Source organism: Ambystoma mexicanum, chromosome 2p (assembly GCF_040938575.1).
Source record: "Ambystoma mexicanum isolate Mex_15411 chromosome 2p, UKY_AmexF1_1, whole genome shotgun sequence".
Lineage (NCBI taxonomy): Eukaryota > Metazoa > Chordata > Amphibia > Caudata > Ambystomatidae > Ambystoma > Ambystoma mexicanum.
In genome coordinates this window covers 565,118,146-565,144,206 of record NC_090923.1, presented here as the reverse complement: position 1 = coordinate 565,144,206, position 26,061 = coordinate 565,118,146, and the positions used below count along the sequence as shown (strand labels likewise).

General features: G+C 46.5%; 1 protein-coding gene across 2 annotated transcripts in view; it reads left to right on the top strand.

Moving 5' to 3' along the window:
• The window catches only part of CACNA2D2 (calcium voltage-gated channel auxiliary subunit alpha2delta 2), a 2,156,122-nt gene that overhangs the window by 1,279,514 nt on the left and 850,547 nt on the right, over positions 1-26,061 (top strand). For both annotated transcript variants that reach the window (XM_069644058.1, XM_069644057.1), the window contains exon 5: positions 2,138-2,182. In XM_069644058.1, the coding sequence (XP_069500159.1) occupies positions 2,138-2,182 (45 nt within the window). The remainder of the gene's footprint in view (positions 1-2,137; positions 2,183-26,061) is intronic.

The window sequence follows — 26,061 nt, the reverse complement described above, 5'->3', positions numbered from 1 at the left end:
ATCATCGTTTGTCCCCTAGGATTCATACCTTGTCATACTTCTTTATCTGGCGACATCATGCACACTTCTTTATGACATCATCAATCCATCCGTTTAGCTTCTTTTCATACTCCTTCAGGTTTTTCCTCCTGTAAATTATCATCATATCGAGGGTACATTCGGTAGGATTGTCTCAACGGATTTCTTACTTCAAATAACACGCTGCACTATTGGTATGATGGCTGGTGTCAGGCACGGCATAATCTCATGTCTCCAATACACGTGAGGTTGGGTGGGGGGTCACCTGCAGATGTATACAGTTGCTCCTCTACAAGGTGAGGTGTGTTTATGCAGCTATTTGGTAACGAAATTCCAAATCCCTCCCCTGAATCTTCTGTGCTGCGATGGACAGCACGATTCCGCTGGGTGAACGGTCAAGATGGTGCTGTCATAATGCTGCTGTAGCCCTGTGAGTTGTCCATGGCCTGTCGTGGTCTGGTGTGGCACTTGTCAAAATCCATGGATACTACTCCTGAGCCACCGTCTGCCCCGACAGGGACGTTATTTACTGTTTTCCCAAAAGTACTCAGTTCTGTAACATTGGATAGTTTTAACCAGTGGAAATCTGTAGCCATGGTTTTACTCGGTGGTCCTGCTGCCAAAATCCATTCACAGTTGTAAAAGACACCGGTTTCCATAGTTAACCAATAGGTGCCACAATCCAGCCATTGGACATGATGGTTCTTGAGAGTCTCGTCCCTTGCCTGGAACTATTGGAGACTGGGATTTTAATAAACCTGGGTGGTGATCGTTGTGTCAAGGGGAAGCTCAGACTGCTGGACCAACCCATACAGATTTGAGATGAACTGTTTGACCTGAGGAACCTCCACGCACTCCCCCACCCTCCCATCATCACCCATTGCTCCACCGGGCTCTACATCGCATGGAGACTAGATGCCACCAACCAACATGGTCTCCTCAACCTAATCGCCTAACCTAAAGCAAGGAACATTATCACACTCAGCAATATAACGGTAAAGGTTGCAAATCATATGCAAATTCCCAGGATCCTTAGAAGCCTGAACAACAAGGTTTTGTTACTTAGAGTAACCTTTGGTGTTGCAGTTTAACACGTTACTGCCTGGATTATCAGCTTTACAGTTCCAGGTGGTCATTTCATGTAATGTCCTATTTCTATTCATTTATTGTGTTCGTATCATGAAAAATGGGAAACGCACTTTAAACAGCTAGGGAAGTATTACACAGGCCCTTTGGACTCCCCTGTTAAAATGCCATGGATCTCAGAAGCATAATTAATGGCAGCTGTACATTGAATGAAGTAGAACTTTACCTCTTTAGCTTTTAGTTTAAGAACTACGTGGGAAGTAGGGAGCACGTAAGGCAAGAGAAGAGGTCAGAGATCAGAGGTCAAAGGTTGTCAGTTGTGCAGAGGTGTTTGTAGAATGTGGGTCGCACCATAGAACCGTCTTTGGGGGTGCCCACTTCTTCGGATGACAGGCATGTGCCGTTGCAACGCCGGCTAATCTGTCGCCCTGGGTCTCTCACAGCAGCTGGTGTTGAACACAAATGATCTCCATGGGGTGGGGGAAAGAAGTCTAGTATCTTAGTGCCGATTGAAGAACGCTGCTGTTGAGAGCGGAATATTAGGTCAGGTGATCAGGGTGTGAAGTGAACAGGGTCTGAGATGTGGCAGCCTTTAGTCTGTTGTTCTTCGGGTTTGTTTTAGGGTGATCAGGATGGAAACTTCACGAGGACGTAGTTTTTGTTCCTTCAATCTGGTCACACCAGAGATATCGCATTGTGAAGAACATTGCGCTTCAGTGCCTTTCCAAACGACAAAAGTCAAGCCATTTCAACATATCACTTGAGCAGAAGGCAGCCTTTCTAGTACAAGATCAAGTGGTGTTCTTGATATGGTTAAGTACAATGTAAGCATGCACATTGGAGACATCTCATCTCTCGACCTATAAATGTTCTTGGATATTTACTCCTCTGAGCTGCTTTCACTCTACTTTATCTCTGACTGATGCTTTTTCCAAAGTTCCTTTAAGTGCATGTTTGGAAAGAAGTGTTTTAAGATGATGTAATTCTCGTCAATGCTGATATTCCCTCTCCTCTTTTTTTGTTCTCATTTTAGGATGTTGACATTGAGTACTACGACTCCAAAGCAGACACAGAATATGTAAGTGACATTATTTTAATGTACATTGTATTTCGTCTCTATTTCATTTACAATGGCTTTGTCATGCTACCTATGCCTAGAAGCTGTGAGTGCATTTATGTACATCATAGATGTTTAATTAGCTTCCTTACCTCTGTCAGGCTCGTGCACAGCTTTGCTTTCAGTGGACAGTCCTCACTTGGGGGACACCTTGCTGGCTGATCGCTCATGTCCTATTTCCTGGCTCACTGGTGCCACCCTTTGTGAGGATGGGTTGTGGAAGGGTCTTTCCTTCATTTCTTCATCTTCTCATACTCTGCCTCCTCTCTGGGTAAATTCATCTGATCCTTTGGCTTCTCATGTGTTGATGATGCTCGAATCGTCTTCTCCTTCCCTTCTTACATCGCTGAGCTCGCCCTGTGATCACTGGCTGTCTATCTGTGATCCTTCACTGGATTGTGCCCAATAGCGTCAAAATGAACTCCTACTACGGAGGTCATCCTTCTCCGCTTCTCCAAGGTTACTCCTCTTATCTTCTCCCCCACATGCTTTACCCTTGACCTTCTTACCCCATCCCCTCAATGGGTCACAACCCCGGGGATCTCTTTAAAAGCAACTTGACACACTTCATCACCCCCACGGCTATGGCTGCCATGCTTCACCATCCCGATCCTCTGTCAAACCCATCCCCATTTGACCTTTTGCTCTACTAGAATGCACATCACCATCCTGATCCTCGGAAGGTTGGATCACTGCTCCAACCTCCTCCTTTGACTCCCTTTCTGCTTCTTTGCCCCTCTCAACAAGGTCCATCCATACCCTTTATATATTCCCAGACCCCCCTTCATACAACGCCTTCTCATGGGTGCCTATAAATGAAAAAGAACCCCCTCTTCAAATTCCTTCTTCTTGTGTTTAAAACCTCCCATGTACTAAAGCCTGGCTGAATCTACCTCCAGATACTCACTGCTAGCACTTTGCACTCTCAAGCTTTCCTCAGCCTAACCACCTCCTGCAACCATGGCCGGTCTCTTCCTGCCACCCCACCCCCTTGCTCGCTGTCACTGGAACGCTGCACTCCCTGGAATTAAGGCGAATCCAACAGTCACTGGCTTCTGGATCACCCTTAACAACCTACCCCTCCCACTCCAATGGTCCCCAACTATCCTACCACCATAGGGTTGCACATGTGTGTAAGATGTATTTAAAGGCTGTGTTGGGCTTTGGCACATCTCATCACTTGCTCCCAAAAATGTTTTCAGCATCTGGCCCTCCGGGCAATGAGGTCAACCAGGGCCGTCCAGAACCCAAAAGCATTGTTTCCAGGGGACGCGAGTGTCCTTCCGCGTGGGGAATGCCATTTGTGAGGCTTTCACGTTCATCAAGATCTTCATTTTTTCCAAGGAGGGACAAACAAGTTCTGACAAAAATGACAGACATCTTTAACACATGAAAACAAATGATTCTCTGCTCGAGTTCCCCTGCTTCCTAGAAATCATGATATCGTTGATATAACTGTCCTGCTATTTATATGTAATTGATTGACACAGGTTAAAAACAACAATATTCCGAGCACATTATTCAAGTAAAAACTGCACACTGGCTGTAAACATTACTATATACATGAAATCTGACTTAACAAGATGCACCCTACATAAAGCAAATTGTCATAGTATATAGAACCAGTTACATTAACCATTTACTCATAGCAGATCAAGAGAGTCGCACATTCTTTCTCGAAATTCTCCATATTAAAATAAAGTCTTGTTTGAATTACCCTTCAGACGCAAATTAGGGCCTCCTGGCTTTCGAAACTGTTCGGTTTTCAAAATAGGGGCTTATCAGATGACGATGTCTGACTTTCTTTAGCTGGGTTGCTCTTTACGCAGCCGGAGCTCGAGATATCTGCCTGACTCCGAAGTTGACGACAGAATCAGGCTAAAATGAGCCGTATGACCAGTCTATGTACTTCCCTCGCAATTGGCTTTCACACACAAGTCCGACAGGAAGACAACCATTCCAGAAAAGGAAATTCCTGGTAGAAAGTGAGTGATGGCAACTGGGTATCCTCGGGCCCCAGCTCCATGTTGCTTTACATGTTATAACATTGAAGCCCAAGCTCTACATTCGGCAGGGAAGCCAGTAGAATTGCTAGGAGTCCTCTGAGAATTTCCCAATGAAAAACCCTCAGTAACTAACTCATTTAGAATGCCCGAAATACCTTTCCAAGTGCATCCCCCAAGGCAATCCAAATTGACCATCTATTGCACATTCCACATTTCTGACCTAAATATGGTCACCTGCGTCATCGTGCCCTTTACTGCCCTTATGACCAACAAGATGCTTCCCAAGCCCTTCTTTAAAGTGATCCACATAATACCCCCATGGCAGACTTTGTTCTTCTCTGCTATATTTCACATGAAGGTTCCAATTGATGCCCCGGTAAGCCTTAAACCAAGGTGAGAGACTAAATTCACATGTTTTAGTTTGCGACTCTCCGAAACATGGTCTTGGATTATTATACCTGGCCAAAATAAGGCATAGCTTTAGTTGTGAGTTTATTAATAGATCATATTCTCACAATAGAGACCGTCACAGATGGCCTCAAAAACACAACAAATCTTGAAGATAGTTCAAAGGTTTTTATTAAAGAGATTGAAAACGGGCTCCATTGGGGCCACCTCCCCCACCCAACCCCTCTCCCACTCTCTCTCTCGGTTTCTTGTCTAGCACGGGTGGTTCCCTCCATAGCTCAGGCGTCCCTCAACCCCATGTTGGTGTCTAGAGATCAGTAACCCCTAGTGTCTAAACTTCTGCGTGCTTGGTGGTGATGGCCTAAGGGCAAACATCCTTTCTGTCTCCCTCTGTGAACTATCTAATTGGTCCCTTACCTAGGTCCCACAATACAATTCAGTACAATAATAGGTGCCTTCCAGACACTCAGCACCCACTTGATCCTTTCTTGTCATGCCCTTGTACTCCTCGCCCTGATGTTTTATCCTTCCTCTCCCTTTCTTCTGCTCTCCTCTCCTTCCTACCACTCCCCTTTGCCCATCCCCCTCTAACTCCCCCTTCCATCTCTCCCCCTGATGTTCTATCTCTATCACTTCTGTCCATCATCCACACTACTACTGTCTTCTCTCCACATTACTTCTGCTCTCTCTCCTCCCCTGACTACTACTACTCTCCCCGCTCCACATTACTATGCTACAATTCACCCACACCTTCTCCCGCAGTCCCCCTCTTTTCACTCTCCCAGTCAACTTTTCATTCACTCCCTATTTGACTAGTCTCACTCATACTCCGTGCATGCACACTCACACCCAAGTACCACTTTCGCTGAACAACCATTACCTCACCTTGCACGCACTTTCAATAATCCTCCTCCATGCTCATTAACAGCCTCCTTATCCTTCCTTGACGTCAACCGAACAATGCACACTCTCCTGCTTCCTGTGATCATTTTTATCCTGCCTCTTAACCCTCCATTGTCTCATTCCCTCACCTGGCTCCCTCGGCCATTCACTGGCTTTCCATTGCCCATGTGAGGTGTTGCAAGTAAGCAAAGGCATGTAATATATGTTTAAGCCCCATCCTTTTTCCTATGTGGTTTCACCAGCATTTGGGAATCGGGGCCTGCTATCAGCTCAACTAATGTTCCAGTATTTCCCATGGAGAGCGCTGTGATTGCCACTTTGCTGTGTTGGCTGCTCTGTGGCCCTGTTGATGAAAAACCGTTTGTCTGTGATGTATAGACGTTGGAATTGTCGCCTTTAATAGGTGTGAGGAATTTGACCATCCACATGGTGGGTGTGGGCTTGCCTGGGCTGTTTTGACATTTTTAAACACACTTTTTCCTATGCTCATACCTCAACAAAAGCATAGAAATGTGTACTCTGGCATGGACACAGCCTGCAGGCACAGTCTGGCCTGTCATATTTAGGTGGAATGTGTCAGCCGACGAGGCCAAAATGTCATCCTAGGAAGGGGGAAGGCCAAACATCCCCCTGCCATGGTCAGCCTGATTTACTGGCAAAGGCTCCATGGAACCACCCTGCTCATTTGTTAGGCCCTGCAGGGTGGTCAGTGATAATGTCGAATCCAATAATGTCGACAGTCAAAATGTCGAAAAAAAATGTCGGAAAATATAATGTAGAAAAGCAATAATGTTGAATTTTTTCTACATTTTTTCGAATTTTTAGAAATAAATAAATAAATAATTAAAATGTGTTGAATATGAGGGGTGAGAGGGTGGTGGGGGATCGGGGGTGTTGCAGGGGGGTGTTGGGTGAGGGGGGTTGGGGGTTACTCTTCTTGTTCATGTATTTAGTGATAGTGCTAAATGACATTTTTTTCGACATTTTTTTCTAAAAATTGACTCTTTTCATTATATGTATAGGATTTCGACATTGTTTTCAACATTTTTTTTCGACATTTTTGTAAGTCGACATTTTTTTTTTTACATTATCACTATGAACCGCCCTGCAGCTGGTGGCAGCAATTATCATACCAAAACAGGGTACTTCAAACAGGCCCCAGAGGGCCTGGCTGCAGAGGATAGCAAAGCATACAGGAAACCCAACAACATTTCATATGTAACTGAAGCCAGCTCGTGCACTCATTATCAATGACAGTGTACTGACATGTCGGGTTCATTTGTTGCAGTAGGCCACCCCCTCTAGGGGGAACCCATTCATAAGATGCCCATTATGGTTTGCGAAGGCCAGAGAGTCTGGTCTCTCAGCATCTTCAAGGGAGACCTGCCACTTTAATCAGAAGCCACAGGGAGATCCATTAAGCAGAGAGATTATTTGGTCACAGCAGACAGGAAGATGGGTGGGATCTAGTAACAAGATGCAGTGAGCCCAGAGCTCTTTCTGTTAAGAGGAGGTTTCCGTCATCTTATTTCTGGGACACCCCTGCTTCCTCTTTCATCCCTTTACCTGTTGCAGAGCACTCCCGTTAGGACCTCATGCACATTGAAAATGGTTGGTAGGGACCTCAGGATTGGTTCATTAAGGTAGGCTTAGCTAACACCAATCCCTGGTACCATCTTGACGTTCAAGAGGGCTGGAGCCCCTCTTTCAGCAGATCACCTTAAGTCTTCACAAGAAGAAGAAATAAGAACTCATCCTTGGACCCTGCTGAGGGTATAGTCAGCCTTACAGCCTAACACAAGGGAAGGAAAGCAAGGACCTCCAAAGAAGGAGCAAGATCCCTCCCATTAACGTCTCACAGAGACCAGGGGGAGAAAATAACTCATCGGACCCAGCGTGTCCTACTAGGCTCTGCAGCAAGCTTCCTGGGCAAGAAGTGCCAGAAGGTCTCTGACCCCGAAATCAAGGATAAGGCAGCTGCCAGCAACACACTGCCGAGCTTGGGCCATCCACGTTACAGGACACCACAAAGCCAGTGAAGAAGCTGGGAGAAGTGCATTGACAAGCATCTACCGATATCCATCTTAAAGGACATTCCCGAGCCATTCGAGTTCCATGGTCTGCAACTGACTACAACACTGACCGCTTGTGACGAATCAACTACCGGGGCACCAGTGGTCCAGGGTTGAATATCGGTTTCTAAACCATCAATCGACCCCACACCTCTAGTACACCAGAAGGGATCTGAACAGATTGGAATACAAGTGGATTATAAGACCTCCTTGTCCAATTTTGGTAACATGGACGGAACGGCAGGCTTATCTCCGCAAGGTCGTGGATCGTTGGTTAGTTGCAACACAGCGAAAATAAAATTATTACCCAATGACAAAAGGGACTGTCCAGTCAAGGTTGTATACAAATATCTACTTTATTATTACTAAAACAGACAGTTCTAGCATACTACAAAATACAACCCACCCTGTAAAGGAACACAGAGGACAGACAGTTTCATGAAGGAAAGAGATGCAATCTGGATACTGACAGGAGGGTAATTGGTAAAGTAATTAGTCTTACTGTTCAAGATTATTTGGTTGCAGCACCAAGGTGGCAAAGGGTCATAACTGTCTCTAGGGGCCTTTGGAGAAGGGCCGGGGGGGCAGAGCCACAATGTACCTAGTGCTGCTCGACAGCATCAAGGCGATTCCAGGGCGCTTTGCAGCCCTTGGGATAGAGTTAGTGGCGGTAGAAAGCTGCGGGTACCAGGCAGCAACAGTTAGGCTAGCCAGGCTGGATGGACGTCTGCTAGGCAAGCAAGGCTGGATGGACGTCTGCAGGCTGTCTGGCGCAGCGGCTCAGGGCCAATAACCATTGTCTCTGTGCTGGTTGGTGGATCTGGAATGCTGGCCTAGGCATCTCAGATGGCTTTGGTGACTGTGGCATGACAACATTCAGCAGAGCAGCCAGATGCAGTTTGAGGAATCGACTGTCTGGAAAATGTCCTTAAAATATGGACGCTGTATGATGCTTGCGTGGCACTCCTCCTAGCTTTTTTCACATGGCTCGGGTCCTTTTCAAGGCGGATGGCCCAAAACTCAGGAGAGGGATTGCAGGCAACAGCCTTGTCCTTAGTTTAGATACTCTCTGGCACTTCCTACCTAGGAAGCTTGCTGGGAGAACCTAGCAGGGCACGCTGTGTGCAGGCTGGGTGCCAGTTCTGGAGCTGCTGGATGGGTGCTCTGAGTCCGGTACCTCCCTCTGTTCCCTGGGTGATATCTAGGGGCAGGATCTTGCTTCCCTCTTGAAACGCATGGCCTTCCTTCACTGGCAGAAGATGTAAGGTAGACTGTACCTTCAGCAGGGGTCCAAATGAGTCCTCCTTCTTACTCCTTTCGAAGTTGTCAGATGATCTGTTAAGTGAGGGGTTCAGCCCTCTTTTAAAGCCAAATGGGCCCCAGTGTTTGGTGCATGCTAAGCCTACCTTAATGAACCAATCCTGGGTCCCCACCAACAATCTTCTGTTATGCATGAAGTCAGGACCAGAGTGCTCTGCTACAGGACAGACAAAGGGGTGACAACCTATACCTATGTCCCATCCATCTCCCTGTCCGTTGTAGATCAAAGTGTCTCTTTGGTTAACAGAGCCCTCTGTGACTCTTGATTAAAGTGCAGGGTTCACTTGAAGTTTGTGCTGATAGCATACTTCCTGTCTCCCCCAAATCACATACTTTTCCCCTTTGAAATGGTTCAGCTCTGCAGGAGTTTGCCTATGGTAATTAGTGGACCCAAACATGCATTTTACCGCCTTTCATTCAGAGGGGTGGGAACTAGCTTCAAGTTGACACATTCATACCACATGTGTGTTAGCCCCACCTTTCCCGTTGTCTATTCCAGCAACCAAGTCCCTTCAAGCTTGCTTCAATTATCTCTCATTAGTATGCACTGCCACCAGCCAGAGGACAAAGGAAAGCAGATCCATGGGGCCTTTCATATTTAAATTAGGCTGCCCATGCTGGAGGAAGGTGTGCCTTCCACCTCCACGAGATGCTTTGATGTACCCGGGGCTGTCACATTCCAGCTGAATATGACAGGGAAGTTGGCATCTGTAGGCTGTGTCTTCTTGGAGTACATGTGACTATATATTTTGTGCGGGAAGCAGATGGACTGTGAGTCTAATGGCCTCACACAGTCCTCTGAGGTTGGTCTCCCATCCTTCATTTTCATTATTAAAATATCAAAAAAGCCCAGGCGGGTGCACTCTCCCCGTGCAGATGGTCATATGCCTCCCACCACTATCAAGCTGCAGTCGCTTAAAAAAACAGAGATGTTTTGACCAGTGCTTTAAATCTGCTGAACAGCACTGAGACAATGATTACTTATCTTTTGCTGAAGCCAAAAAAACAGTACAAACTATTGTGGTTTGAAGATGGCTGACACAGACCACTTCCAGAGTCTCCAACCACCACCAGCATGTTTCCCCTCAGATGATTGGGTACTGGCTCAACCAATACTGGGACATAGAACACGCCGGCAGGATGAGCCGGCCACTCACCAACGCCTCCTTGCAAGGCCTAAAATGCTTGTCTGGTCCTGTCTGGAGCAAAAGAGGTACCTCCTTCTACCAAAGGGACATTGTTCGTATCCGTTTTCTCCACTTTGAGTTTGTCTCTATGCTCTGATACGCTCATTCTGCTTGCCATGGCTGTTAGTCATTACCACCACACACCTAGCAATTAAAACAGCTTCAAAACCTTTCCACTTTATCCTATTATACATCATCATAGCCCCCACCACCTGTGGATATGGCACTCCGAAGCAAGCTCTTATCAACCTCTACATGACTTCCTATCTGCTTCCAACTTGTGCCTTTATGTCGCATCTCTGACGTAGCCCCCATTACTTATGGCTGCGGCCTTACTCATCTATCTTGCTCCCATCCTACCAGACCATGCCTTCCAGGCTTGCACTGCCTTTGTATTTTGTATGATTGACTAGCCTTTGACTGCATGTGTACATCACATGCAACCTACATGACTGTGCCTCTGCAACCTTGCGCTGGCTTTGTATTTTGTATGTTTGGCTACCCCAGCGCTGCATTATTACATCACATGCAACCTACCTGCCTCTGACTTTGCAACCTTGCACTTCTTTTGTATTTTGACTGTATTTTGGATGTGTACTTGCCCGATCAGAATGTACCATGCCTTGAAGATAGTCTTTTCCTCCCTCCCTGTCTCCCCTCCCGCATAGTGGCGCCTCTATGCTCTTGGAAAAACATCAGAATCGTCGTCAGACCTATTTGTTCTTATCTACACTGTTGATTGTAGTATATGCACTTACTCTGCCTGGCAGACTGTTTATCGTTCAGAAACTCAAGGGCTCTGAATGACTGTTGTTTTTCTCCCGTGTTCCCTCCCCTAAAGCACCATGAAACACGTGCCTTGTGTATAGGCGCTTTACAAATAAACATTACCATTACGAACCCACCTGATTCTGTTTTTACTTAGGCTTTATCTCAGGTGAGGCTTGTTCTATTCTGCGCACCCAGACCAATATTATTTCATGTTTCTTTGCACACCAGAAGTAGCCCTCTGTACCATGAGGTGGGGCTTCCCCAGGCTGTGCACTCAAACCTATCTTGTCTTGCATGCTCACCTGCATACCTGAACTACCCCCCGTACCATGAGGCGAGGTTTTCTCAGGCTGTGCGCTCACACCTATTGTGTCTCTATGCTCACTCCCTACATTGTAACCCTCACATGTGGTCGTGCACTTTGTTTGACTGTAATGTTGCACTTACTGTAACTAGCGCCTAGATGCCCCTGGGTAATGTGTGCTGCTATAAATGTTAAACTAAATAAAATAAAACTATAACAACTCCCCTCCTGTCAGTATCCAGAGTGCATCCCTTTTCCTTTGTAGCAACTGTCTGTCCTCTGCCTTCCTTTACAGGGTGGGTTGTGATTTAGTAGTGTTGTTGGACTGTCGGTTGTGATATTGACTAAGTAGATATGTGTATACAACCTTGACTAGATACTGCTTTTATCATTAGGTAATAATTATATTTTCACTCTATTGCAAGTAACCAACAATCGAATACCTTTAGAGGAGATAAGCCTGCCATTCCGTCCACATTACCAAAATTGGACAAGGATGTTTCTAATTTACTTATGTTTCCTATCTGTTTGGATCCCTTCTGATGTACTAGAGGTGTTGGTGCCCCGGAAGTTGATTTGTCACACACATATAGTGAGGAGCATTTTTTCATTCATTTCAAATGTGGATGCTATGTTAATAGCTAACTTAACCGATTCAAGTTTATAATTTTAATGGCATGTTTATTTATTTATTCTGTTAGGATCCATTCTGGTATATTAGAGGTGTGGGGCTGATTTATGGTTTAGAAAGAGATATTCACCCCTGGACCACTGGTACCCCGGAGTTTGATTCGTCACAGCAGATTCCCAATTCCTCACGGTCTCTCTCTGGGTTGGGTTGCTCGCTTTCTTCCACTGCCGGGTCTTCTGTGGGATTTATTCCACGGGACAAACACAAAGATACTAGCCAGCATTGTGCAATACATGTATGGGGCAGGAAAGGTTAGTACGCATTTCACTCATATAGGGTACCCCTAGAAGGGACAGAGACTGGGGTCCTCGCAACTGCAACACCCCGCTCTGGGCCAGAATTGGCTCTCGAGAAAACCCTAGTATGCACCCCGCCCCAGACCAAGAGGGGCACCCCATCTCCTCTTGAAAGCACCAGGTCTCTAATTCTGTCATAATACCTAATGCCTCGTTGGCACTTTGGAGGCACTCTATTGTAGAATCGAACAGCAAACTGGCATCCTTATAGGTGAGGGCGTTGACTTGTACTGGCCCTAACGTCAGTGGTGGGGGAAGCATGTGACCCTGCTCCGAAAACAATGTAGGTCCAAAAAATCAAAAATTAGAAAAGGGGTCTAAAAGGTAACCTTCAGCATTGGATACCTTGGCAGAGTGCTTCCTGTTTGGCTCTAAACGGACCCTTAACTATGTCTGTTGGAAGACAATGATGCATTTCAGGAAACCCTCAGGAATTGTCCAGGTATCCAGTTTGCACCTAAGCTATCCTCATTTCATTTATTCAAACTCACTGTAGAAATCCACGAACCCCATGTGACGAGGTGTTGTTTTGCTGTTCGGATTTCCTAATGATCAAATGAGAAATCCCCACGCAGTTGTCTGAGCTGGTGTTATTTTCATAAAGCAGTCTGAACCCAGGGGATTCATTTATTAGCAAGTTCCCAACTGGTTAGCTCATCAAGGGAAGTCCTGGAAAACACCTTTCCTTCAATGTCCAATAGTGCTTTAGATCAATAATTAATTGGATTGGAACAAACTTCCTTCTTATATAGGAGGATGAGAATGCTACCTTGCCGGGACACTGCTATCTTATCTGACATGTAAACACAGGCCAAGAGGCTGTGGAACAGGACGGCCCTTTCAGCTGGTCAGGGATTTAGTGTTGTTGTTGAGAAAAAGACTGGAGGATAGGACTCTTAAGTGGCCTATTGCTTTCAATATACGTGGCTTGTCCAAAGCTAACAAGTTAGCCTCCATTAGAACACATTGGTAATCTCATCCGACATTTTAGAAGTAGCAAAAGCTTCTGAAGTACATGTAACTCACCTTGCTTCTAAAATAAGGTGAGCCCTGCCTCATTACTTAGCCTCTTGATATCGATGCATAGAACCCTTTACAGTCGCTAAGCTCAATAGTTGAAATGTGTTTTGGATCCGTTCTTGCTTCTGGAACCTTCTAATTTCCCTAAGAATTGGCAGAGATAGAAGACAATCCCTAGATACAGGTTTACGCTCCTTTCGACACCCCACTCTGCTAGTATAGCTCGATCTATAAAGTTAACTCTTACTCAGAGGGGGCATCTTTTCCTTGAATTTTCTGAGCAGGTGGTTGTATTTTTGATTAGCACCCTGGGCAGCTGTCCCAGCCATTCAGAGAGCTTGGAACATGGGATGTTTTCTCTTGCATAAGCCTGCCTTCCGAGTGCACTGACTACTGTGTACTCCTAGCCCGGTGCCTCCCTTTTCCTCCCTCAACTCCCCATATCACCTTTAGCCCCCCCAAGTAACCACACTCAGGTGCTAAATGCTAAAGAAAAAGAAAAAAAAGGAAAGCCTACCTTTCTGCAGTCCTGCCATAACGCATCTGCTACAGGAGTCCGCCTTCAGTGTTGATTACGTCATCGAAATGTCAATGCATAACAAATCATTATATTCGCTGCTCGGCAACCATCTCAATTGTATTGCCAGAGGAATACAAGGATGACCACTCCCTGGTTTCACAAATAAAGTTCAAGGTCAGGGAGACATGGTCACATTCTAGCTGAGGAATTACTAAGAAACTGGGGCAAATTAAAACATCTCAGTGTGACACCCATGATCTGGTTACATGTCTTTATATCGAGGTAATTTATAACAAATCACCATATATCGACTCTTTTATCTTGAAACCGTTTATAGTGAATGTATTTTTTTTTGGGGGGGGTCCACCCTCCAAATCCCTGTTTCCCATGCCTAAACACCCACCCCACCCGTTTCCAAAAAACATGTAACCCTTTACCCTACCCTAAATACATTGACTATAAAGGTTTTGTTGTAATGTGTATCTGAGAGTGGTGACATCACTGTCGCTGGAATGTAGTGATGTCAGTGTGTGTGTGGAGTGTTGGGGATGTTATGGTCTGGATACTGGTTCTAGGATTTTACAGTTGAGATCTAAGCTGGCATGAAGGGACGTGCCAGTGTCTTCCTGGCATATACTTAAGTAATAAACCTACTAATAATTTACCTGATGGTCCGGGTGGTGCTTCAATTACCAAGTTATTACACTGGCGACGAGGATGCAAACATTTCTTGAACAAGAAGGAATTCAAGTAAAACTATCGCCCAACACAATCCCCTACATACACGTGTGGCCAGCATGTAAATGCACCAACTAACCAGAATCCACTGGCGACAAGAAAACTGTCACCTGGAGCTCGCTCACACCCCCAACACATACATTATACGACACTAATGGAATGAGCCTCCACTGGCACTAAAACCATGGCACAAGTATAACCTGCATGGCACTCCCAAGAATATGCACCCTAACTTTGACTACAAACAATTTGGAGAACAAAACCAAAACCATGCCAGCAAGGACACATCCAACTCGGACACATTCAACATCCAACTCCAACTCCTTCCCACAAAACACAACAATGAGGAACCCACTGAAGTAGAATAAGGGCTAACTCCTCCCTTAAGACCTGAACTGGAAATGTATTTGAGAAACAAAAATAATAAACTAAGCACTCCACCTGTTTCAAGCTGCCCCTTGAAACCTAGAGCCTGCCACGCTCCAGCGTTCCCCAAAAGTACATTACCTAACACGCCAAACCATCTGTGCACAAACAACCTTCCACCCTAGTCTGCACCCTAGGGCACCAGGGTTGCCACCCCCGGGACCGAAACCAGCTCACCAAGAGCAACAACAAGCACACCATCCCAACATCAGTTCACAACAGTACCCATAGAGAGCACACCTAACACAACAAGAACGCCTAAGAAAACACAGTCAACTAGACTGTGCAAAAACACACTCCTTAACCCACCACAATACGAGACTAAAGTCCCAACCAACTGCTATTGACAGTACACCAACACACCTAGGATCCCTAGTCCAGCCAAAACTGCAACCCTGCATCACACCAACACCACAACCTAGGACCCCTAGTCCTTGCCAAACTGCACCACCACAGCACACCTACACTACCACTAAGGACACCAGGTCCTAGCCAAACTGCACTTGCAGCAACACACCAACACAACCACTAAGGACCCCAAGTCCTAGCCAAACTGCACTAGCAGCAACACCAACACTACAACTGGACCCCTAGTCCTTGCCAAACTGCACCACACAGCACACAGCAACACCAACACTACAACTGGACCCCTAGTCCTTGCCAAACTGCACCACGCAACACACCAACACTGCAACACTGGACCCCTAGTCCTTGCCAAACTGCTCCACCGCAGCACAGTACCATTCTGGACACCTAGTTGAGAGGACAACGCCCCTAAGAAACAACCCACAAAAAAGGCACCAACAATTTGGAAATGGGCCCCCCGGCACCGGCCAGGCTGCCATAACCAACCTAACGACCCACTTCTCACCTCAGGGCCCTGAGCCCTTGCCAAATTTCACCTCACGCAGTACAAACTCCCAACTGCGTGGAGAGGTATGAACTCCACGCTACGCCTCCTCATCACACCACACTACACCTCCTCATCAAACCACGCACAACTCACTGCCACACACAAGACATATGACACTACAGATCATAGCATCATCTCTGGTACAGAACACAAAATGCACCGGTTTACAAACGTGATCCCACTGAACAACAAGCCCACGAGTCCCAGTCGAATGACCATTAAACCCCCAGCTGCAAAAGAAAATCACGTTAATGCAAATCACAAATATGCATGTGCACAAAATCAAAACATAATACTCCAATTGCAGGAAATCACGTTGGAGCAAAACACAATGTCCAACTGAACAAAATGACGTTACAACACAGCGACCATTTTGATCGCACACGGGCCACAACATTACACACCACACACACTCATGCCGGCCCTTAACACACGAACTTAGGCCCCTACCTAGCAGGCCTACAACATAAGACAAAACTCCACACTCACACACCCAGGCCTGGGACCACAAAACACTAAAACTTGTTAAACTAAAAATTGTTCCCATAATTACCGCCAGTAAAGGCAGAGGAAATCCAACTTCTGAACTGCTCCAATCTTAATCCTGCAACACCAAGGAGCGTCCGCCCATACAAGTAGGTCTGCCTGTCTAACAGACTGCGTCCTTGATGCATAACTTGTTGACCATACCAGTAGAAAATCCATACTAGTCCTCGGTGATCCCCATGGCCCGCAACTCCATAAACGCGTGCAGACACTGTTCCCGGAACTCCAACAAACCTCTTGTGTAACCACACTGAACATGCAACACGTTCAAACTCCTCTTCGTGTTCCAGCTTCTCATGCTGGAACGCGTGACGATGACGGACCAACGTCATCATTCTGCCCAGGACGCTGCAGGAGTCACGTCGATGTCTCCTGAAGCACACAGCGCAGACCCCAGAATCCATAAGGCCATGTATAAGGCTCTCTGGAGCCCGCTGCTCCTGCTGCCGCTGCCACCCGACAACGGCATATCTCTGGCAGCTCGGACGCCTCTGCACCATCTGATCCCGCTGCCTCGAGCCCGAAGCACCTCGGACGCTGCCACTTCCCTTGCTCCTGCTCCTGGCAGCTCAGAGACCGCAGCTGCATGCTGCACCGGAGACTTGGCAGTGCAGCACCTAGCACCTGTACACCTCCAGGCGCCACCCGGCCTATTCAGGGCCAAACGGTTGAACCGCAACTTCTTCTCCACCAGAGTGCTTCCGCCGCACTCCCAATCCACACACCGAAACTGTGGGCTGCCGACCCCCACTGTCTCTTGAGGGCCATTGAACTCATGCCCTGCGTACATCAGGAAGGCTGTAAGCACCTTGACACACGGTTCCACTTCCTCAACACAGGGAACCATATGCCCAGATCAGCTCTACTCCTAAGCAGACTCACTGGATTCTCAATCTCAGCACCACCCGGCCTACTGAGGCTTAGGAAACTCAGAGCTGATACAATTGCATGACCTTAAGGACATGGACGGTTGGAGGGTGGTGATTCTGGACTCAACAGCTGTCCCCTCCGCGACAGGATCCCATCCTCGTCACCAGTGTAATAACTTGCTAATTGAAGCAGCACCCGGACCAGCAGGTAAGTTATTAGTAGGTTTATTACTTAAGTATATGCCAGGAAGACACTGGCACGTCCCTTCATGCCAGCTTAGATCTCAACTGTAAAATCCTAGAACCAGTATCCAGAACATAACATCCCCAACACTCCACACACACACTGACATCACTACATTCCACCGACAGTGATGTCACCACTCTCAGATACACATTACATATGGGTATTCAATATAAATGATTGGATATAAACACTGTATACCCATGATCTTTGGTCAAACGGGTTTGGCTGGAAAAGAAAGATGGCGTAGCCGGTATATCATCTGCCAAACAACCATTCAGGTGGCGGAGACCACCAGCACTCATGAGGGTTACTATGACCTCCACTTTAGGAAAGCAATGGAATAACACAGATTAGTACCCCGGCGAGAGACAATCAGAATGAAACAAGCATTCTGATTGGCTCTCGCCAGGTCCATACCCGGCCGGGAATCCCTCCGTCGGGATTCCACGGCCTTTTTCCCCAGCGAGGGGCGTGGCAACCCCTCAGCCTATGGGGAGGCTCGAAGCGGTGCCCCACCGCGGCTGAGAGGCTGCCTTCGCCCCCCGCCGGGGACTCGGGTATTTTTTTTTTCTCCCTTCCCTCTCCTCCCTCCCACCCGCCCCCCCCCAACTTACCCTCTTGTTTTTTTCTTGATCCTTTTTTGGGAGCGGATGCGCTGGGAACACACGTGTTCCCAGCGTGTCCTCTCCCGATGACCGCCATAAAAGGGGAAACGGACTCCGTTTTCCCTTTCCATGGCGGCGGCCATTTTCTTTGCCGTTAATTTTTTTCTGTCCCGAAACGCTGCAGTGTTTCGGGACAGAAAAAATTGCTTTTAGTACCCCGATCACACAAATATTGCGGGCCGGGATACTAATAGCAATATGACCCTCGCGGCGGGGGCATTACCGACTCTGGTAATGCCCCGGGGCCCATAGTTATAGGCCCGAGTCGGTAATGCCCCCGCCGCTCGGGTCATATTGCTTAATTAGGTCCAAATCCATTGCATCAAAGTCATACGATTGGGAGGAGTTTTTGGCATGAAAGTCAAACCCCACAATGTACGAGGCATTGTTGTCGGACCCGTCAACATTGCATCAGGCCATCCTCGTTCATATTTAACTGATGCTTGAACTCTCATGCGGTGAAGCTTGGGTGCATAAAAACATTGTTCAGGAACATTTTGAAGAGACCATCAGTGTTTTGGGACAGCCCCAGCTGTGTGAGTAACTCAACATCATCTTATTTCCCATAACCTACATGAAGGTCACATATTTCGATGCATTGTGAACATTCTTCTTGCGGCCTGCTGCTGGAGCGATGGAGTGGAGAAGACTGGAAAGGAAACATAGCTGTCCACCTCCACAGGCTGTGCAGCCCAGGACTCTTATCACAATACAGTCATGTTCCTTAGAATGGTCATGTCAAATCCATCTGAACTAAGACTATCAAATCCACGATGCTAGGGCCAGCCCAGGGGGTTGCTTCATCAGACATTCATTTCCTTAGGGCACGAGTCGCGTCATCGAGCGTGGCCTTCAGTGATTGGCTAGCTTAAATAGAGCAGCTCCATGGCATGCGGCCTGCTCATTCTTGTACAGTCTTCTTTCCTCAGCCCTTATGCTTAATCGCTTATCTTCTCTCTGATCTGTCATTACGATAATGATCTAGGAATGACAATAGGTTTTACTAGCACTTCACCGGCTACAATGGATGTCTTTACCTGTGAAAGAATTTGATGTATTTTGCTCTCCGTTTACAATTTCGACCCAGCTTGTTAACCCAATTATATATGTCTAATGTGGCAGGCAGGCTTTTGTTGGCTTTAAAGGACCAGGTAAACACGCGCTACAATTTGTGCACGGTTCAACAGAATCCGGTAGACCATATTATAATGCTAGGCTCCTCATCATCAGTCATGCATTTTGCGTGCTGCCACAGACTTGCAACGCTGTCCGTGCATTTTGCTGAACACACAGCCATCTTGTTGGCGAGGCATCTTCTGCTGTTCTTGTTCTCACTTTCGGCCAGGTGCAATCCCCCCATGGCCGTGTGTTGCTGCGGCTTGCAGAAAGTTTTCCTATGGGATTGCGCCATTATAAAAAAAACTTCTGTGAATCAGGCCTAGAGTGTTTAGCAACAGAGACTGCCTCCATTAGCCTGCTCCCAGGGACTGTTCTTTGGTTCAGGACAAGGCACACGCCCTATTGAGATCGCACTGTCATCGGGGTCTCCAGGAACAGACTAATTGGCAAATGCTCAGACAGTGGCCGAGGCACACTGCTGGGTGAGGATGTCCTGTAACCTCGGCTGTACTCATTAACACGCATCCGGCATGCTGCACTTGCCTGTTGCCCTTGATTGCAAATAGTAGACTGGCAGCAGGATCCTTGCCTCAGAATTCTCTTAAGGAATGTGCGCCACGTGACTAAATCTGTCAGTGCATCTGTGGCATAAATATTTAACATGGTGCCCTGATTTGAATATTTGACACTTAGGGGAATTAGCGGAACTTGTCTATTTCAACACGGATGGAACATGAAGAGCTCAGTCACACTTTATTAGGTTACCCCCATTCTGAATATATTAAGGTAAATAAAACATAAGTGGAATATTGCATGCACCCCTCCCAGTGGGCCATGGAACAAGGCATCTAATACATGATGGATGGCAACCACTCACATCTTTCCAATAAATGTTATATCCCCTGCCCCATAGACAGTCTCCAAGTGCCTAATAGCAATGCTTTGCGTGTGTGTGTGTGTGTGTGTGTGTGTGTGAGGCAGATGGCCTCTGAACCCAACCAAACAGTGTATTGGATTATTGATTATCAAGTCTTATAATGGGTAACTGTTGATTATTATATTCTGTATTTATCCATTACAAAGCTTCATAAAAATTGCTTTACTTAAAAACACACAGTGGCGCCTAAACATTGAAGCCAATGTACATGCCACCCAGTAAACGCTCCTGCTCTTCACTCACCCAGAACAATGCCACCCCATAGTCAAAGCATCATTTCTGGCACCCACAAAAGACTCCCCAACTAGCGTGCAAAGTAGAAAACCACACGCAGGTGCTCCCTAGCGGTGCTCCGGACAGGCTGTGTTTTATGCACAGCGCGTTCTCCTACAGGTCCCACCTGGGGTTTATAGCAGTGATATTCCTGAAGGTATATTTGGGTACCTGGGACTTGATGTATATATGATGTGGCATTTATAATGCGCCTGTACACAAGTGTTTCTACTTGAGGCCAGCAAGTGTGTCAGTTGTTAGGGTGTGCCATGGTGGTCACCAGAAGTCTTTCTAGACGGACATTGCCACCATCCAGGTTTTGGAGCAGCAGATCTGGAGTTATTTTTGTAATTGTAATTTGTAATTGGGTATTTATAACACGCATCATACCCAAAGGTTTCTAAGCGAACCTGTCGTCTCGCTTCCAGGGCGAGCACGTTGCCCCTGTGCTATCCTCCCGACCCATTTTCCGGGAGGAATGGCTTTTTTCTGGGATGAATGGCTTGAGTTTCCATGGGGGTGAGGGGTGAAGTCGGTACCAAGCTGTTTGTGTTGTCCTTCCTTGTTATTCTTCGAGCAGACTAATGGCATAATGATTTTTGTGGATATCAGGGACTCCAGTTCCAGTAACGGGGTTGACCATCATTCCCTGCCAAACATTAAACAGATGCTCTACACTTTGGAGCCTGTGGAATATTTTTTTCATCCGGACTCTTCTTCAGCCTATCACCAAATGCATATGGCTTACCGTTATCACTGCATGCAGTTTGGTATGGTTCCGGTGGCAGCAGTGTTCCAGGGGTTGATGCTTCAGCTATTCAGTGGTATGCCTGGATATGTATTTCCAGGATGATATACTGATTACAGGACACATGGAACTCAATGCTCGCCTTTGAGGTATGCTGCGAGAATTCAGCAAAGTTGGACGCACGCTTAAGTTGTAAAAATGTAGAAAACTCAAGGAGAATTCGTATTTAGGACATACATTGTGTAAAAAGGCTTTCAAGCACAAGCGGGATCTTGGAAACATAATGACGAAAGTCTCCAGCCCAGAGGACATGGAATGTTATTCGAAATTTGTGTGATGAGCTTTGCAGACAAAACAATGCACATGAGAGCCTTGCTTCAAACGGAAGTGTCATTTGAATGGACTCAAAAGTGCCAGGAAGAGAGTTTGAATCTGTTAAGTTAGATATTAACATAGCACCCACATTTGACATGAATGAAAAAACGCTCCTCACTATATGGGTGTGACGAATCAACTTCCGTGGTACCCACACCTCTAGTACACCAAAAGGGATTTGAACAGATTGGAAACACAAGTAAATTAGAAACCTCTTTGTCCAATTTTGGTAACGTGGATGGAACGCAGGCTTATCTCTGCAAGGTCATGGATCGTTGATTAGTTGCAACACAGCGAAAATACAATTATTACCCAATGATAAAAATGACTGTCCAGTCAAGGTTGTATAAAAATATGTACTGTATTATTATTCAACAGACAGTTCTAGCACACTACAAAATACAACCCGCTTTGTTTGTTTAATCATTTATAATGCGCTCAAGACACAGGGGTATCTATAAAGGAATGCAGAGGATAAACAGTTTCAAGAAGGAAAAGGGATGCACTCCGGATACAGACAGGAGGGTAGGGTAAGTAATTAATCGCAATAGTTCAAGGATACTTGGTTTCAGCACAAAGGGAGCAATGGGTCTTAAATGTCACTAGCGGTCTTCGGGGAAAGACCAGGGGGACAAAACCACAATGTAGCTTGTACTTGTAAAGGTTCTTGCTGCTCGACAGGGTTGAGTCAATTTCAGGGCGCCTAGCAGCTTCTGCGACAGAGTTCAAGACGGGAGACAGCTGCGGGTATCAGGTGGCAGGCAGTGTACAGACTGCTGCAGACTGGTTTACATGGTGGCTCAGGGTCAGGAATCAATGTCTCAGTGCTGATCGGCGGGGTCTGAAGCGCTCGCTGAGGCATCTTGGACAGTGGGGATGACTACTGTAAACAGCTGTCCCCGACATGTCAGGTCACTGATACTAAGAGGCAGGAGCTGGCTTCAGGTTGATACAGATGCATATCAAAGATGTTGGGGTTTCCTGTCTTTTTTGTTAGCCTCTGACCAGGCCCTACCCCGTGTGCCAGTTTGAATTCATTCTGATTAGTATGTAAAGCTGCCACCAGCAGAGCCAACAAAACGATAGGGTGGATCCATTGAACCTTTGTTAGTTAATTAGCCTGGCCATGGCAGGAGGAAGGTTTTGCCCTCCCCCTTCTAAGATGCCTTGATGTACTCTTGGCTGTCATTTCCCAACTGAATATGACGGGGGATAGCGCCTGTAGGCTGTGTCCACCCAGAGTACACAGGTCTATGGGCCTCATTACACGGAAGGCGGTAAGGGTACCGGTGACCGTTAACGCTTACCGCCTTATTACGAGGTCCCTTTGCGGGTTGGTACTTTAACGCCTGATTTTAGCAGGCGTTAAAAAACGAACCCGCAAAGGGACCAGGGTGCTAAATACGGTCGCGCAATTTGCGGTACCGTAATTAGCACCTTCCCCATTCCCATTATGCCCTATGGGGCAAAAATGGGAATGGGGAAGGGCAATGGAGGAAGGGGAAATTACCGCCCTGGCAACCTTGGAATAGGGCGGTAATTCCCCTTTCCTCCATGGCGGTACCGGTAATTTACCGGCATGGACCAAGGTGCTATTACCACCTTGGTTTACCGCCTTCCGTGTAATGAGGCCCTATGTGTATGCCAAGCGGTGTACATAGGAGAATGAGTGCGGATTAGCCCCACACATTTTCCGCAGGTTCATCTACCATCATCCAATTTTTTTTAAAGTTTTCAAAAAAACAAGGCGAACGCACACCCACTGTGAGGATGGTCGAATTCCTCACAATGTGGCAGTGACCACAACCTGAGGTTGTTATTGGCACAATTTTAGAACAGCAAGTTGGCAACCAGCGCCTTTGCCTTAGAGGTACTCAGGGGAATGGAGATTAGATATGCAATAATTGAGAGAGTGGGCCTAGCTTTATATTGGGTGTAAAACACTTTAGAAAGCTTTCCTGGGTCTTATAAATGGTCGTCAAACGTGACCACAAGCCACTCATATGTATGTTTTTGGTCAAGGACATGTTAACAGTCTCAACCCGCATTACCAGATGGATTCTAAAGCTCATGGAAACTAACAAGGAGAGGCTGCACCCAAGAACCAAGAGACATAGTAAGGAGTGAGAGATCAGTGGTCAGGAAGGAGTAGGTCAGCTGAAGTGGGGAGGATGAGGAAACCAACCTGATGTAGCTAGGGATACAGGAAGGGTGGGATGGAGTCAAAGGCAGGCTTAAATAATATGCCCAGTGGCCCCAGATCAAGCTGATAGTGAATAGGGGAACTGTGCGGGGTGTGAGGGTTGTTTCACAGTAACCTTGAGGTAATAAATGATTGCATTAGTCCATGAGGGGCATGGTAGGTCACAGGGTCTTTATAAAACCCTGGTGGTCTGCAATGAATAGCACATTATAGTAAGTACTGAGGAAGTGTGTGATAAGAAACAAAACTAAGCAAGTGAGTAAAAACCCTCTCATCCCGGTGGTCGTCCCTAAAGAGGTATGGTCCATACAGACCTTACGGGGCCTTTTGAAGCCTTGGGAGCTGTTCAAGACGTCTATATTAGGCTTTATGAATTATACATCTCAGTGGACTTCAGCACAGTCATGATTCAGGTCATGAAAGGATTCCTGTCGCAACTCTTTGGGAAGCAGAGATACAAGCGAGAGGAGAGCTAACAGGGGAGGGCAGGCAATTTAGCAGCAATGGTTCTGCAAGCAACAAGGGGAAGGAAGGGGGAAGAGCAGATCATCCAACCTCAGGTAGGGCGGGGAGAGGAAGGTGTGTGGCCAATGGTGTCTGGGGAAGAGCGATTTCTTGAAGAGGAGGATCTTGAGCTCCTTCCTGAAATGTAGAAGTAAGGAGGCTAGACTGGTGTTGATGGGAGACTGGGTAGGGCCTTTCGATGTGTTAGAGACCTTTGTGGCTACCCTGTATAGGTGACAAAAGGGAAGACAACATGTATTGAATTAAAAAAGGTACTTGAGAAAGTCTGAGACTGAGAAATGTTCAACACAAACTGATACAATGCCCTCAATTGTGCCAATGGAAGGGTAATTAATGGTGGAAGCATAGAGATTAAAAGAGCGTCCCAATATTCCCAGTGGCCAATCAAATTTAAGAAAACCTGAACAGGAGAGTGCTGTGCTGGGAGGCTGGAGCACATGGCGTTGTGAAGATGTGATTAAGCTGGCCGAGTGTACTGTGCTCTGCATACCAACATCAACGCACCATGATCTCATTTTGATGTCCGGCAGGGATTCAAGGATGTGGGGAGTCCCAGCCAAGCTTTGTGATTATGAATTGGACTGCTAAGATGACCTTTATTGCTTTAATCCTCGCCACACTTTGTTGGGGATAATGTTCTTCTACATTAGGGGGATTGGGTGTTACAATGTATTATACATTGTCATAGTTCAGGGGGTCAACAGAGGATTGGGGGGGCAGTTGTGTGGTTAACAAAACAAGTAACATTGTGCTGTACACTCTAAGGTCAGAGCACATGTACAGAGCAACATATGATGTATTTCAGTCAACACAGTGAGGGCAGTAGTACTCATATGTAGGGAGGAATGCTCACAGGGCCAGTCTGTCAGGATCATCACCCTGGGGTAAAAGCTAAACAACAGTTCACTAGGTGTGATTTCCTGAGACCTAACCTCAATGCAATTGCATCTTGTGGTTCTAAGTGTCTCGACCAAATCATCACATAGAGTTCCATGGGTCCTGATCCTATGACCCTTTTCTCTCCTTGCAAGTCTCTAGGCAAACAATGGACATCCTGGACTGCAGTCAGTACTTTGCCTATGAAAGTCTATTTATTCTCTGCAGACCTTGGGCTGATTTTCAGGCCGTCATCTTCCTAACTCCTCCTCGTGTTCTCCTCTCTTCTGACCTTGCTCATCCTCATACATGAACCTCTCCATGTGTCTTTGATTCTGCCTTCACTTCATCCTGAGCTTAATCACATCTTCACAACGCCATGTGCTCCAGCCTCTTTGACCATCTCCAAACTCCCACTCCAAACCTAAAATCTGCCCCACTTTTACAATATGGGAAACTGGCAAATAAGTTCACTGAGTATTTGAGCAGACGCACCTGCAAGGACTCAGAGTTCGAGCCCAGGTATTGCTGTATGTTAGTTTGCCAGCTCCAAGGTGCAGGTGAGGAACCTCTGATCACTAAGACTTGACCCACAGTTCCACGGGCTGAGAATATAAATAACAAGAAGGAAGATGGAGGACCTGTACAGTTCCACTAGATACTATAGAATGGATGAGAGTAGAGTCTCTATATTAATAAGTCAAACACTTCTTTTTTTTAGCAGTGTATCAAGTATTTTAATTCATGTAGCTGACACGTGAGGGGTCATTTCCAAGGTGCTATGGGATTGATGGGACTAGTGTAAGTCCTGGTGAGTGTTCAACGATGAGCCGGTTCAGTTGATAATCCACGGGGTATTGTAATGAGCGGCCTGTTTGTGCT